This window comes from Callospermophilus lateralis, chromosome 1, assembly GCF_048772815.1.
Source record: "Callospermophilus lateralis isolate mCalLat2 chromosome 1, mCalLat2.hap1, whole genome shotgun sequence".
NCBI classification, from domain to species: Eukaryota; Metazoa; Chordata; class Mammalia; order Rodentia; family Sciuridae; genus Callospermophilus; species Callospermophilus lateralis.
The window spans coordinates 210198029-210213245 of record NC_135305.1 but is presented as its reverse complement, the minus strand read 5'-3'; the positions used below and the strand labels follow the sequence as shown (position 1 = coordinate 210213245).

Below are 15217 nucleotides of genomic sequence, written 5' to 3'. Positions count from 1 at the left end.
CAGCCAGAGAATCAAACATCCAGGAGCCCCTGAGACAAAGGTCGCACCGTGTCTGGGGGTGGGGGTGGCACAGAAGGGCTGAGGAGCCAGACTTTGTGCAAGGGTAATGGGGAGCCATGTGAGGTGTGCGAGCTGGAGAGGAACTTGGTCGGATTCCATGATAGAGGGTCCCTCTGGACCAGGACAGCAGAGGTTAAGGTTTGGGCTTGCACGAGCCAAAGCAGGGCAGGGTCCTGGGCCAGAGACGGGCCTGCGTGCCTGGAGGATTTAGGATTGTCATTTTCATTTATTTGTTTTTGAGGCAGAGCCTCATTGTGGGCCCAGGCTGGCCCTGAAATTCTGGGTCCAAGTACTCCTCTTGGATTACGGGCAAGTGCCCTTGGGCCTAGCTTGAGAATCATGATTGGGCCCATTTATTGATGAGAAAAATGGAGGCTGATATGATAACTGAGTTGGAACTTGGGATGTGGGACTCTGGAACCCACGTCAGTCCCGCCAGCGCCTCCCAGAGCCCCAGGCTGAGCAGCCCGCTCAGGGCAGGGACGTCCCATTTCCTTGGGGCTCCAGACTGGCCTGTCTGGACAGCCTGGCCCTGCTGACCCCCGCCCTGCCCTGGCCCAGCCCCAGCCGAGTGTTTCCTGCAGCGACCGCTCTCGCCTGCGCTTCCGTATCCCGGAAATATCGGTCCTTTGTCCCTCCAGACCAGCCTGCCCCAGCACGAGCCCGGTGCTGCCAGCCCCGGCTCCCGTCTCGTCCCCTCTCTGCAGGATCCCAGGGGGGTGGAGGACAAACCCAGAATCCCAGCTGCAGTCTCAGCCTGTCTCCCCTGGGTGGCCGCGCAGTGTCCCCTGGCGTTTTTTCTTCTTAGGAGTCAGGACTCGGGAAGGGGGAGCGCGCCTTCTCCTCTCCACCTGCCCCGGGTGTTGGTGGCTTTTGATGTCCTTTCCTCCCGCACCCGGGTACAGCCTCGCTCTCCTCTGTTCCCTCAACTTACCCTCCTCCATGCCACCTGGTTGGGCGAGATCAAAGTGCGCCCAGATTAGTGGCTGGTGGGGTCTGGGCGTTAAAGACAAAACCAATAAGAACAAATGGCCGGGGACTTTTGTGACATTGCTCCTGGACTCATTCTGCCAGGAGCATTCTGCAATGCGCTGCTTGTGGCGCTTCAGAGATCACGGCACGGAGCTCCCTGCCACCCAGGAAGGCAAAGCTGAGAAGCCTGTTAGACACTAAACGTCCCAGCGGTGCCGGTGCCTTCCCAGCGCAGGCTCCGTGGTCGTGTCAAGAGGCCTGGGTTGTGTCCCTGGTGCTGGTCCCAGGGGACACGGGGAAGAGGCTCCCCCGCTCTCCTCTCTCCTGTTCCTCCCTGTGGCCCTGGTGCCTTCAAAGCAGGAGTCAGGACCCTGAGTCTTTGAAGGGATTTGCTAATATTTATTAGGTGCCACTAGTGTCATAAGAGGCCACAGGGCTGGGTGGGGAGGGGTGGGAGGAAAGGGGATAATCTCCGCACTGGACCCTCACCCTTGGACCAGGCTCTCCCTCACAAGGGGAGCCTGGAAACTCTCCAGGAGGTGCGCCTGGAAACTCTCAAGGGAGCCTGGAAACTCTCAAAGGGTTGGAGGTGAATGGCTTCCTGTTCTCACCTCCTGGTCCAGGCGCTGGGAGATAAGGAAGTTGGAGGAGGGGATGGTGGGACACAGGGCTGTGAGGAAAGCAGGGTGACGCTGTGGTGCCTCGGCCCCTGGGGTAGGGCAGAAAGTGAGTATAAAGTGAGTGTGATGTGGGTGCTGCATAGGTGTGTGGCATTGTCACTGTGTGCAGTGACCGCTCTCTGTGACACCCTCCATGTGTCTGTGTGACATTGCTGCGTCTGTGTATGATGTTGCCATGGACTTTCAGGGGAACATTGTCCCTGGCTTTGTGACATCCTGGCTGCAGCTGTGGGCGATCTCATCACCGTGTCTAGGGGTGAGGGGTTGTGGGGTGCGGTGTGGGGCTGGGAGAGGCTATTGGAGCATGGGAGGGGCCTCCTGGCTGCTGGCCTGGGCCCTGGGTGCCAGTGTCCTTGCTGCGCTGTCGGCAGGCGGGCGGGCAAGCTGGGCGCCGGCCCCTCACTCCTCCGGCCACCGTCCTCAGCCACTAAGACGGAGAGGGAGGAAACGCAGCAGTCAGACTTGGGACGTCCCTGCCCTGGAGGCTGGTCCTCAGGGAGGACAGGAGGTCCGAAGACCCGGCCCTGCCTCCCTCCACCCAGGCCCCTACGCTCAAGACCCCCAACCCCTTCAGCCTCCCTGTTAGGTCCTACTTGCTGAGCCCCGCAGGATGGTGAGACTGTCACACAGATGCAGAAACTCGGGTTCCCAGGCCGCCTCGTGAGCGCCAAGCTCAGCTGCCACCTGCCTGTTCCCGGTGTTCTCCATTCAGGGGATGCGGAGGGTCTGAGCAGAGCCCCTGCCAACCCGCTGCACCGGCCCCTGACACAGGGCCTGGGTCTCCCTCTAATGCACCCAGGACGGCCCGGGGCCTGAGCCTACCCACTGCAGCAGAGGGTCTAGTATGCCTGCCCCGCTCCCACACCAGCCGTGGCTCCCCAGTGCGCCAGGACAGAGGCCAAGCCAGAGGTTCTCACCTCTGCCTCTGCCAGGCCTCCCCTGAACAATTCCTAGAGCCTGCCACCGCTTCCGCCCCGTGCCTTCCCCCACCGCCTGCTCGGGCCACCTCAAGCCACCGAGCTGTCTGGAATGCCCCTCCCCCTCCGGGCTGGCAGAGGCTGTCCCGCGGGGTCAGGGGCTGGCGCAGGCTGTTTCCTGGTGGGGGAGGAGGGGGCTGCAGCCAAGTCCTGCTTCCGCTGCCCCCTCCCTTCCTTCCCCGCTCTTCCCTGGGGGCCCCGTGGCCTCACGTTCCTTGGCTGGCTCCGTCCCCGGCTCCAGCTCCCTCTCAGCCAGGATTCACCAGGCTCCCCGCCCCCCCAGCCTGCGGACCAGCCCTCGCCCTCGCCCACTCCTGTGCCAGCTGTGGGCCGGGCTGCCTGGCACAGGGGCCATGCTGCTTTGCCGGACTGCACAGCCACCTCTGCTGTGGTCCAGGCTCCATGGCTTGTCCCACAAAGTGACCAGAAGGAAGCTATGAAGGACTGAGTTGGTCAAGTCCTGGTTCTGCTCACCGCCCTCTGGGGGACCCCAGCTACAAGCTGCTCCTCATCTCCCTCTGTCACTTGCCCCCTTAGCCCCACCTGCTCCTCCCCCTTCCATCACTCTTCCAGCCACTCTGACTTCCATGTGCCTCAGGGCCTTTGCACAGGCTGTGCCCCTGCCTGGAGCACCCTTCCTAGCACCTCCTCAGGGGCCCTCCCCTACCTCCTTTTAGGTCTTTGGTCAGATGTCACCTCAGGGAAGACTGTCCTGGTCCCCATGGGAAATCCCAGCCTCTTCACACTGCCTTAACTCTTCTCTTCTTGCCCATCACCCAGGGCCCTCTGAGGACACATGCATCTGGTTTTTCCACCATCTCCCCACTGGACTAAAAGTCCCACAGGACGAGGAGGGGGTTGTGCCTAATTTTCTGCTGCGTCCCTGACACCTGCAACCACACCCAGTGCCAGCAGCTGCCTGGGTTAGATGACAAACAGATCCTAACAGGTGTGGTCAGCAGCGCCAGGTTGTGCAGGCTCAGAGCCGGGCTGGGGGGTGGGGGCAACGACGCAGCCTAAGCCACATCCAGCCCCCGGGGCTTGTGGGACTTTTTCTTTTTGTCTTATTTTTGTGGTGTGGGGATGGAACCCAGGGCCGTGAACATGCCAGACAAGTGCTCTGCCACCGAGCTACACCCCAGTTCTTGGTACCTTATCCTGAGACAGGGTCTCACTAAGTGCCAAAGCGATCCCTGCCTTAGCCTCCTGAGTCACTGGGATTTCAGGAGTGTGTCACTGCGCCCGGCTAGCAATGGTGATTCTTCAAAACATGTAAATAACTGTCTCCAGATAACGCCCAGTTTCACCAAGTGGAGCTGGTTCCCTTGTCTTCAATAAAAGATGACTTTAAAACGTCCAGTAAAAAGCAAGGTCATGGCTGCAAGTGTAGCCCAGTTGCAAATTGCTCATCTAGAAGTGTGCGGCCTGAGGTTCAATCCCTGGGACCCCAAAACCCCCCAATCCCAGGCCTTGTGCTCAAGTCTAGCTGGTGCTGGACCCTGGACCCTGGGTTGCCTTTGATGTGAATGTGGGGGGCCCAGAGTGGCTGGTGGCTGGTGAAAGCAGGGACTCTCTTGAGGCTCAGAAGGAATCAAAGTGGAAGAGGAGACAGTTGTCCCGGTGCCCAGGTTCATGCTGGGCCTCAGACCTGGTCCCTGACTAGGTGCATCAAAAGGTTGGATGTTCAAGTTCAAGAACAACCTGGCAACTCAGCTGTCTCAATCATCATCATCATCATTCATCATCTTCATCCTTTAAAAGGCTGGGGATTAGAGCCAGAAATAATGATGCACACCTGTAATCCCAGCAGCTCTGGAGGCTGAGGCAGGAGGATTGAAAGTTCAAAACCAGTCTCAGCAATTTAGCAAGACCCTGTCTCAAAACATCAAAAGGGCTGAGGACGGAGCTCAGTGAGACCACCTGGGTTCAACCCTCAGTACCACAGGCTGGGGAAGTGGCTCAGTGGTGAGTGCTTGCCTAGTGTGTGAGGCCCTGAGTTCAATCCCCAACACTGCCTAATAATAATAATAATAATAATAATAATAATAATAATAATTTTTTTAAGAAAGAAAAAGAGGGCTGGGGTTGTGGCTCAGCAGCAGAGCGCTCGCCTAGCACATGGGAGGCCCTGGGTTCCATCCTCAGCACCACATAAAAATGAATACAGGAAAGGTTTTGTGTCCAACTACAACTAAAAAGTAATTTTAAAAAAAAGAAAGAAAGAAACAGAAAAGTCAAGCTGGGTGTCCAGGTGGGGTGCGCCAGGCCAGAGGATCCCTTGAGCCAGGGGTTCAAGACCAGCCGGGGCAGCAAGGCAAGACCCCATTTCGAACACAAAGAAACAAAACAGACATGGAGACTCTGAGGCCATGACTCATCGGCTGTGAGTGGCTGACTCTGGAACACGGTGGGGCCTGTCCCACCCTGGGCAGCCCCTCTCTCAGGGGAAGGCTTGCGGTCAGAGGCCCTTCCTGCTACCCTGAAGGGGCCCGGGCTTAAGTGCTCATTGTTTTCTTGGCAGGGGGACGCCAGGCACTTGGGGTAAACAATGTCGAGAGCTTCCCCGGTTCTCAGCCGAGGCCGGACAGTCCTGGGCTGGGAGCCCGGTCCTGTGCGTGACCCCAGCTGGGCCTCAGTCCCCTCCTCTGAGAAATGGGGATAATAATAGAATCTCTTTCCTTGCCACAAGGGCTCTGGGCCAAGAAGAAGAGAGGGAAATTATGTTGCTTCCCTCCCGGAGGCTGCTGGGCGCGGAGGTTTTGCCCAGGCCGGGCCCAGCAGGGTGCAGGGGGTGAGCATCCTGTCTGTGGGGTATGTAAGGAGAGGCTGGGAGAGGGGGTGCCGGGGAGCGCTGGAGAGCCCCTGGACCTGCCTGGCTGTACTGCGCACGGGCGGCCATCGATCGGGATCAGGACTGGGCACGCCCCTCCCTGCTCCCTGGCCTGCACTAGCGTGATGTGGCCCTGAGCCGCTGTAGCTGGGACCCTGGCGGGAGCACAGGGTGTTCTGGAGCAGTGGCCTGAGTCACCTTCCCTGTGACGCACGCACAGGGTCAGCCAGCGGATGACTGGGCCTACAGCAAGGTGAAGGGGGCACGGGCACTGGGCCGCGACTCGCGCGTGTGCCGGATGCCCTGGATGTGCCCCGCTAAGGCCCCGGGACCCTGGCTCTGGCCTCGTGTGGACAGCACTTCACAGTTAGCATGGCGTTTCCACTCCCGTTTTTGTGGAGACAGAAAGTGAGGCTCAGCGGTCACTCTCCCTTGCTCCCTGTGTCCCCGTTACCTGCCCTGTCCCTGCACCTTCGTGGTGGCCAAGGCCGGCTCCTCCCCCTCCCTCAGGTCAAAGCCCCTCCTTGAGGCCTGGCTGCAGTGCGGTCACCTGGCCTGCGCAGCCGCTCTGCCACTTCCCAGCAGTGTCACCCAGGGCCCTTTCTGTGCCCCACTTTCCCCACCTAAAAAGGGGCACAGAGTAGCTCCTTCGCCAACGAGGATGGTGACGGGTTAATTGTGGCAGGTGCTAAGAACTGTACAGAGCTCACATCAGGTGCCTAATGATTGCAGCCCTTGGCTTGTCTGATCATGGCTGGTTCATAGTTGGTGTTGCCCACGACTCAGGGACTGTCATAAATGAGACAGAACTGGGGGTGCCTGGGTCACTGCAGGGTCCTTCAGGTCCAGCCCAGGACCTGGTATACAGTAAGTGCTCAGTCAGCCTCCCTCAGCCTGCCCAGCACCTTACCTGGATAGGACTGCAGGGTTGCCTGCAGGGGACCGCTGGGATTCCAGGATCCTTTTCTTGAACTCCTCTAGGCTCGCTGGGTCTGTGGAGAGAGGGAGGAGCAGGCTTGGCCTGGGGTCCTGGACTAGGGGTGGGTAGCAGTCTGGAGAGCAGGGCCTGGTGTGGGGTGCTGGAAAGGACCCCCTTCCCATTTACTGGCCCTTCCCTCTGTCACTCACCGATGGGCTGGGGCTGGGGCTGGGGGACAGGGCCCACCGGTCTTGGAATGGGGATCGACTGTGACTGTGGAAAGAAGGGGAGGGAGGTTACCTACCTGGGTCTCCTGACCTTGGGCCCCAGGGAGGTGCTTTTCCCTTGGAGACCTGGTCTCTGAGGTCCTTCCAGGGCAGGGCGGGGACCTCCGTGTAGTGGACACAGCAGTAACAGACGTACAGTCCCCTGACCCACCAGGCCCTCAAATCGCCTGGGAATCCAGGGCCCAGCCTTCCTTGGCCACAGCTGGGCACCCCCTTCTACAGAGCTGGGTGGCCTGGGCCCCTCAGCCTGGGCACCAGGTGTGACCCCAGCTGAGCACAGCCACCTGGCCTGGCCCTCCAGACAAAGGTGACCTGCTCTGGCAACCAGCCGGACCCCGGTCCTAAAAGCCGTTCCTCCGGCAACCCCAGAGTCCTGTGGTCCAGCCAGTTCTGAGCTCGGCCGCCTCAGAGCCCACGCTGCATCTTTAGCTGGAGCCCCACCCTGACATGCCCTGACTGTGAAAAGCCAGCCCCCAGCCCATTCCCCAGTCCCCCCTCTAACCTTAACCCTGGCCCTAACGCTGGCCAGTGACCCTGAACCCCGCCTGCCCCCCACACTTGACCCTCTCTCAACACCTTTCCTAATTCCAGACTCTGCCCGGGTCCTAATGGCAATGAACCCCTCCATTTGCCCAGAGCCGCAGCGGCCGTCTGCAGGTCCCGCGAGCTCAATTCCACATCCACCTCAGGGCTTCACCCCAACCCCATCCCCAGGCAACCGAAATTGAAATTCCAGATTCCTCCCTCACCCAGACCCAGGTCCAGCGGCCACCCTGCCTCCAGCCTCGGCACTCATCTGCCACCCCTTGGTCATGCCCGTCCCCATTCCCAACTCTGTCCCCATCCCGACTCCAGTGAGCTCTCCAGGGAGTCCCCACCCACCCAACCCAGACAGGACAGCCAGCTTCACCCCCACTCCAAATTCAAGTTCAAGGTCACCACCAGCTTGAGCTCCAGACCCAACTCCCAGGCGGCCCCCAGGGGCCCACCTTGGCCTTGAGGCAGGTGTCCAGGGCCGAGATTCTGACGTCCACCTGCATCTTCAGCTGCTCCACCTCTTGCTTCTTCTCCGCCAGCTCCTTGGCCAGGTTGTCCCTCTCCCTCTGCAGCACCGCCTTCTCCTGCAGGGCCTGCTGCACCTGCTGGGCGCATCCGGCTTGGAGCTTGGCCTCGCGGGCCCGGGCCTCCTTCTCCGCCTGCTCCTTGGCCTCCCGACTGGCTCGCAGGCTCTGCTCGGCCTCCAGCTTCTGGCGCTGGAGGTCCGAGTTCTCGCGGGCCACGCGCTCGATGCCGGCCCGCAGGCTCCGGGCCAGCTCCTCCACCTTGGAGCTCATGATGATGGGCATCTGGTCGCAGGCTCTCCGGATGGAGACCACGTCCGGATGCGAGATCACGGGGTAGCCCATGTTGTAGCTCAAGGTCTCCAGGCTGCGTGGGATGATGGAGTCCTTCCACAGGTTGCGCAGGTCCGTCTCGAACTTGTCCCTGTCCAGCGGGAGGCAGAGGGCCTGCACCTTCTGCAGCCGGTCCTGGGCCAGCTGCCGCTCCTGCTGCTGCTGCTCGCGCACCTGGCTGCAGGCCGCCAGCTGCTCCTCCGCCGCTCGCTTGCCGGCCAGCAGGCCCTCCTTGTCCTGGGCACACACCACCTTCTCCTTGGCCAGCTCCATCTCCAGCGCCTTGGCTTTCTGGTCCCACACGTAGAGCAAGGCTGAGGGGGCGGCAGAGGGGACCCGGTCAGCTCGGGAGCTGCCCGAGCCCTGGGTGAGGAGCCCCCGGCCTGGCCCCGGCTCACCGTTGCAGGACTTGTTGGCCTGTTTCAGCTGCTCCTGGCACTCCTGCTCGCTCAGGATGATGGCGACCATGTATTTCAGGTTGGTGAAGTAGATGGCCTGCGGCGAGTGGGGGACAGAGGACAGAACTCAGCACCCACCCAGGCTGCCCAGGCCCAGATGGGCCCCCAGGTGGCCTGGGTGAGCCATGTTCTCAAGGGCTCAGCTCCATTACAGGGCGCCTTAGTCTGATAACAAAATTCTATAGGGGTGTGGCACTCAGGGGTGGAGCACGCAGCTTGCTCAAGGCCCTGGGTTCGAATCCCAGCACCGGGGGAAAAAAAACAGAGGTTTTTACAGTCAGGTGCAGCGGCCAGGCCCATCATCCCAGCGGCTCCGGGGACTGAGGCAGGAGGATCGTGAGTTCAAAGCCAGCCTCAGCAACTCAGCGAGACCCTGTCTCTAAATAAAACACAAAAACGGGGCTGGGGATGTGGCTCAGTGGTTAAGCACCTGTGGGTTCAATCCCTGGCACCAAAAGCAAACAAATAAAAGAAGAAATAAAAATAGTTTTTGCAACTCACACTGGTCAACCACAAAAGGGAACGAGGTGGGGAGGGGACTAGGGGAGGGCTGCCGACTGGTGACGAAAATGACTAGAGGGTAAGTCCTAGTGATCTATAGCCCAGTCGGTCACTAGCCTCAACCATCGTCCATTGTCTACTTCACAGTAGCTGGAAGAGAGGATTTTGGACGTTCCCAGCAGAAAGAAGTAGCAGACCCTGCAGGTGAGGGAGATGCCGATCACCCTGAGTTGATCGTCGCCCAGGGCTTATGTTCCCCACGGCCAGTATGGTCATGAAGGTCGATTAAAAGTTGTCAAAGGGAAAAAAGGAACCAGGTTCTGATACATGCCAATACCAGGATGCATTTCAACAGCTTTTACACGTCAGTAATGAAGCAAACCCAATTAGCAAGTGGGCAAAGGACCTGGATGGACATTTCCCCAAGAAGATACACAGAGGGTCATCTTCCAGCGCAGGGAAAGTCGTGCAGTGCAACCCGTCTTAGGGGAATGCAAGTCAAGGGCCCATGAAGATCGGCAGCCTGGGGCGCAACTGTCCTCCCAGCAACCCAGGAGGCCGAGGCAGGAGGATAGTGAGTTCAAGGCCAGCCTCGGGGACTAAGTAAGACCCTGTCTCAAAATAAAAAAGAAAAAGGGCTGGGGTGTGGCACTTTCCTTCCTGTGGGAGCAAGTGACAAGAAGGGCCAGGTCCTGCTTCCCAGACACACCCAAGACACAAATGGCGCCTGAGCCTCGCTCCTCAGGGCTGCCCATGGGGTGGGCACTCCCTGACTGGCGCACACCCTGGGTGACAGCTGCCTTTCTCCGGCAGTGACTGAGGCGCGACCCGCAGTTGCATTTATAGAGAATTCAAGGAATCCCAACACATCGACGACGACGTTCCAGGGGAGAGATGGATGTGTTAATCGTCCTGACTTGGTCACTACCCACTGCCTATCCATAGGGAGCTCACAGATAGGCTCGTAGTCCATAAATCAGCCCAAATTCCATGCCAGTTAAAATTAAAGGAAGAAAGACACTTTAAGAAAAATCACATTTCCTAGCACCACAGGACGGGGTGTCGGGGACCAAGATTCATACTCACTAGGACAGGACGTGGGGTGGGTGGGGAAGGGGGGCTCCTCCCCAGCACCAGCGACCCCCTCCCAGAGAGGCAGAGGGCAGGGTACAACGCCAGGGGACCCTTGCAGGACACCCTGAAGGGTTCCAGGTAAGAAGCTTTGTCAACTCAAAGGAAAAAACACAAAACAAGGAAACACGTTATCTTCACATTTTAAGGTCTTAAACATCTGAAATCGGGGCCGGGGATGTTGCTGAGCCACAGGGCGATAGGACACGTGGGGAGCTTGTGTAGGGTGCTGGGTTCAGTCCCCAGCAACAATCAATAAATAACAAGAGAAGAATAAAACAATCCAGCCTCAGGCGCCTCGCGGTTTTGATGGGGCAGTCTGGGTTCCGGGATCAGCCCAGAGTGGCTGATCCTGATGTCCCTGCACCCGATGGTCGTGGGTGTCCTGGAAAATCGAGATGGGCCAATGCCTAGGAATCGCAAAGTCGGAGGGGGCCCAGCTCAGGCCTGGGGGCGGGCCCCTGCGTATTCTGGGTGCCTCAAGGGCAGAGTCTGGGGGAGACACACCCTGCTCTAGGAGTCTGCGGTGGGGGGCAGTGCCCCGCCCTGAGACTCTGTGGGGGACACAGTCCCACCTTGGGGTTCTAGGGAAGCTGGGAATGGCTCCATCCTTGGAGTCTGGGGGGCAACCACTCTAGGGGCTGAGGGGGTTTGGTGGGGGACCTACCCCGCCCTGAGGGATTGTGGGAGGCACTGGCCCCTTCTGGGGCTCCGAGGGGCAGGTGCAGCTCATCCTGGGAGCCTGAGGGAAGAGGCAGGGCCCTGGGGGCCTGTCTCTCTGGAACTCAAGGTGGACAGTGCATCTGTTCCCTGGTAGCCCTGAACCCTTAAGACCCTTGAGGTGCCCGTGGTGTGGCAGCCCGTCACAGCTTCAGATAGCTGGCTAGAGACCACTCAGAGCACGGGATCCTCCTCCATAACACCATGGGGGAACAGGGCTGCACTGGGAGGCCTTTCTTTCTCCCTCCCAGCCCCCACCAGACAGGATGCTTCCTGTGAAGGACACGGGTTGTCCCAAGCCAGCCTTCCCTCACCCAGTGCCCCACATATAGCAGGGGTCTCAGGACACCCCCATGCCACCTCCCTTCAGTGTTTTGGGCTGAGCAGGACCCCCTGGAGGATGCAGCTGTGAGAGAGAGAGAGAGAGCCGTGGTGACCGATGATGGTGACCTCTGAGAGTCCATCATGGGCTGGAATGAGGGAGCGAGAGTCCCCATGGCCCCCCACCGTGTGGCTGCAATGTCCTGGATGCTGTCCCTTGCGGAAACCTGCCTCCTCTCAGCTCTCAGGCCTCCGTTTCCCACCCCCAAAAGGCTTTGAGACTCCCCCTCCTCCGGGGTCATCTGTTTGAAGCAGACACCAGCAGAAGGCAGAGAGGGGCCATTACACGCCATCGCTGCCTTTGTCTTTTGCAGTGTGTGGGGGGGAACCAGGCCCCGGGGGTGCTGGGCAAGCGCCCACCACTCTGCAACCCGGCTCCTGCGTGTCATGGTGCAGGAAGACCCTGAGCTCTCGAGCCAGCTACCTGCAGCTGTGACGAGCCGACACATCAGGGCACCTCAGGGCTCAGGGCTGCCAGGGTGGAGGGAGCACCGTCCAACTTGCATTCCAGAGAGACAGTGCCAGGGTCTGAACGTGTCCCCAACCCTGCATATTAAAAATGTGGTCCTAATGCAGCCATGTTGAGGAGTGGGACCTCTGGGAGGCGACTGGGCCACCAGGCTCTGTCCCCCGGGTGGATGGATGCACTCAGGGGCGAGTGGATCAGGGGCTATCGGGAGTGGCCCGGCTACGGCAGCCGCTCGCTCCAACACACTTGCCGTGGGACGCCCTGTGCCATCCGTGGTGTCTTGATCTAGGACTTCTTGTCCTCCAGGACCAGAAGCTAAACAAACCTGTCGTGTGTGTGTGTGTGTGTGTGTGTGTGTGTGCGCGCGCGCGCGCGCGCGTGTGTGTGTGTGTGTGTGTGTGTGTGTGCATGTGCTGGGTGCTGGGGATGGAACTCTGGGCCTCCTGCATGCTGGGCAAGCGCTAACTATTGAGATGCACTCCCAGCCTTTTAAAAGCTTTATTTTTGAAATAGGGTCTCATTAAGGTGCCTAGGCTGCCCCGGAAACTACAATCCTTTTTTTCTTTTTCTTTTTCCCGGTACTGGGAATAGAACCCAGGCGTGCTTAACCACTGGCCCCATCACCAGACCTTTTTTATTTAGAAACAGGGTCTCACTGAGTTGCTTAGTGCCTCCCCATTGCTGAGGCTGGCTTTGAACTCGCAATCCTCCTGCCTCAGCCTCCCAAGTTGCTGGGATTACAGGCATGTGCCACCGTGCCCTGATTTATATATATATATGTTGAGAACCCTTTTTTAAAAAATTTATTTAAATGCGGTGCTGAGAATCAAGAACCCAGTGCCTCACACACGCTAGGCAAGTGCTCTACCATGAGCCGCCACCCCAGCCTCTAAACATTTATTCTTTATAAATTACTTGGCTCAGGCATTTTGTTATAGACTGAAACAAGTAAGGAATAACTTTTTTAAAGTGGTGAGTGTATCCCAAATGTAGCAGGGGATCTACTTATACTATATATTTTCTTTTAATCTGCGCGGGCTGCTCACATAGAATTTAGATCTTTGAGCGTCCCCGTCACACGGCTGAGAAACAGAGGCTCAGAGAGGGAATGCGACTTGCGCGGGTCCCGAGGCCAGAGTCACCTACCCGCTCACTCTGGCACTGGCGGAAGCTGGCGTTGATGCGCTCCAGCTCGCGGCGGGCGCTGAGCAGCATCTGCATGATGTTGTCCTTGGTGCGCGCCGTGATGTTGAGCTCCTTGGTCAGGTTGACCTGGGAGGCCGACAGCCCCACGACCTGGCTGTACAGGCTCTCGGCGCGGCGCTCGGTGGCCTGCAGGTTGGACTCGGTGCTCAAGTGCACGTTGCCGTAGACCATGAAGAGGACCAGGCCCAGGATGATGAGGAACTGGATGAGCGAGACGAAGAGGAAAAAGTAGCGCAGGTAATACCAGCAGCCCCGGGGGCTGTCCCCCGCCCGGGAGTAGGCCCCGCGGTGCTCCATGGCCAGACCCATGCTCCTGCCCGTGCACTGCCCGCTCCCGCCCGCTGCCGCCCCGCGCACAGGGGAGTGTTTATATTACTCCTCTTAATACTTCCTCTGCCTGGCTCCTTCCTGGCCAGGAGGAAACGGGGGCTGCCGTTATCACAACACTCCCACCCGGGCTGTGAGGGGCTGGGAGGGGCTAGGCAGCCCGGAGGCCACGCAGGGCCTCTCTGATTAATGCTGGGTGGGGCACCGGCTGGTGACTGGGCTTCCTCAGCCTTCCTCCATGCCCAGAGCTTGTAGCACACTCTCCTTGAATCCTCCCAGGCCCGCTGCTGCACCCATTGTGTGGAGGAGGAGACTGAGGCCCACGGAGCAGGCACGGCCTGGGACCTTCGCTGTTGGTTCACAGAGCTGGACTCTCCTTCTGACTGGCCACAAAGACATGCCCGCTTCACTGGGGCCGTAAATGGGACACAACCCTCATCCCAGAGTGCTGAGCCCAGGGAGGGACATGCAGTCCGTGTGGCCCTGTGCAGGTGCAGGCCAGGGTCCCCGCCTGCCCGTGTCTCAGTGAGGTGGGGGACGCTGGGGGCCAGGGCAGCCTGTGGCTGGACCGGCCTGTGACACTGGACTAGCTACTGTAGTCATTCCTGTCAGTTCCTGATCACAGTTTTGGGGGGCTCCATGAGATGGGGAGCAGATGTGGGGTTCAGTGGGGTTGAGCCTCCTGCTTCCTGAAGCTCAACCCCCTTGGGGACTTCTGGGGTCATTATGAGCCGGTGCCCCCTGGGCAGCATGGAGGGGATGTCAGGATCTAGGAGCAAAGGATCCTGGGTATGTCCTCCCGGAGCCCAGGGGACCACTTCTCTGCCTGCTCTGTGCTGGCTGGGGCCAGGCCCCCACCCGGGAGAGACACGGGATCCAGGCCCGGCCAAGGGCAGCCCAGCTGTGGGAGATGGAGTGGGACACACCTGTAGCCCGAAGGTGTCAGAGCTGCCTGGAGGGAGGGAGGGGCTGGGAAGGGGACTGGACTCTGGCAGGTGACAGCAGTACCATTGCTGCCCACTGCATGTGGGGGACACAGCAGGGTGAAGCTCTGTGTGGGGACCCGTCCCCCCAATAGCCAGGGTAGTGGGCTGGGGCTACTTGAAAGTGGGGAGGGTCTTCCAGGGTGGTTCTCAGAGAGGCGGCTGAGTCGAGATGGAGGAAGTTCCCAGGGGTGGGCAGGAAACCCCAGTCTGACCTTTGGCCTTTGCAGCTACCCGCCGGTTCCGGACCCTTCCCAGCCAGCATGGAGGGTGGAGGAAGGAGGGTTAGGGGCTGCGCTGGTGCCCAACCAGCTTTGTCTCCAGGTTGGCCAGGCCCCCCAGGGCCCCCCCCCAGCAGGGTGGGGGGAGGACACTGTTGGTAAGGGGGTTATGGAGCACGCCTTGGGCCCTGGCTGTGCCACCTACCAGCTGTGTGACCTCAGACAAGTGACTTCCTCTCCCGGGCCTCAGTTTTGTCCTGTCTAGAGGTGACAACACAGCCAGCTGAAGCCCTGACCCTGTGCTGGCACTCGCTCAGCCCTGATAAATGGTGCTATATCTTTAGGTTCGAGGAGCTGAACCACAATCTTACAGGATCCATAACCCTCATGGTTCGTGCCTGTGTCTGATGACAGATGAGGAACTGATACACAGAGAAGAGACAATCTCCCAAGATGCTGGTGCCCCAGGCCTACGGGAGCTCAGGAGGGGAAGGAATGACAGGATTGGAACATGGGTGACAGGGCTCCTGGAGGAGTTTAACACACAGGGCCAATGCCAGGTGTGCACTTAAAACGTTGACGTCCTTCATGATATGCCCAAGATGTTGCATTTGTATGTATGAACATGAAGTACAGCTAACAAGGGAAAAGAAAGGCAACCTTAAACTCCTGCAAAGTCAGAAAGTCACCCTAGACCAGCT

The 15217-nt window shown here is 59.4% G+C and overlaps 1 protein-coding gene across 1 annotated transcript; it reads right to left on the bottom strand.

Moving 5' to 3' along the window:
• Positions 1-1410: 1410 nt before the first annotated feature.
• Plvap (plasmalemma vesicle associated protein) lies at positions 1411-13349 on the bottom strand. Its single transcript, XM_076870549.2, has 6 exons — positions 12926-13349; positions 8518-8614; positions 7715-8433; positions 6648-6711; positions 6430-6511; positions 1411-2139 (listed from the first exon to the last, which is right to left on the bottom strand). The coding sequence occupies exons 1-6, from the start codon at positions 13292-13294 to the stop codon at positions 2133-2135; spliced, it is 1338 nt and encodes a 445-aa protein (XP_076726664.2). The 5' UTR covers positions 13295-13349; the 3' UTR covers positions 1411-2132.
• Positions 13350-15217: the final 1868 nt, after the last annotated feature.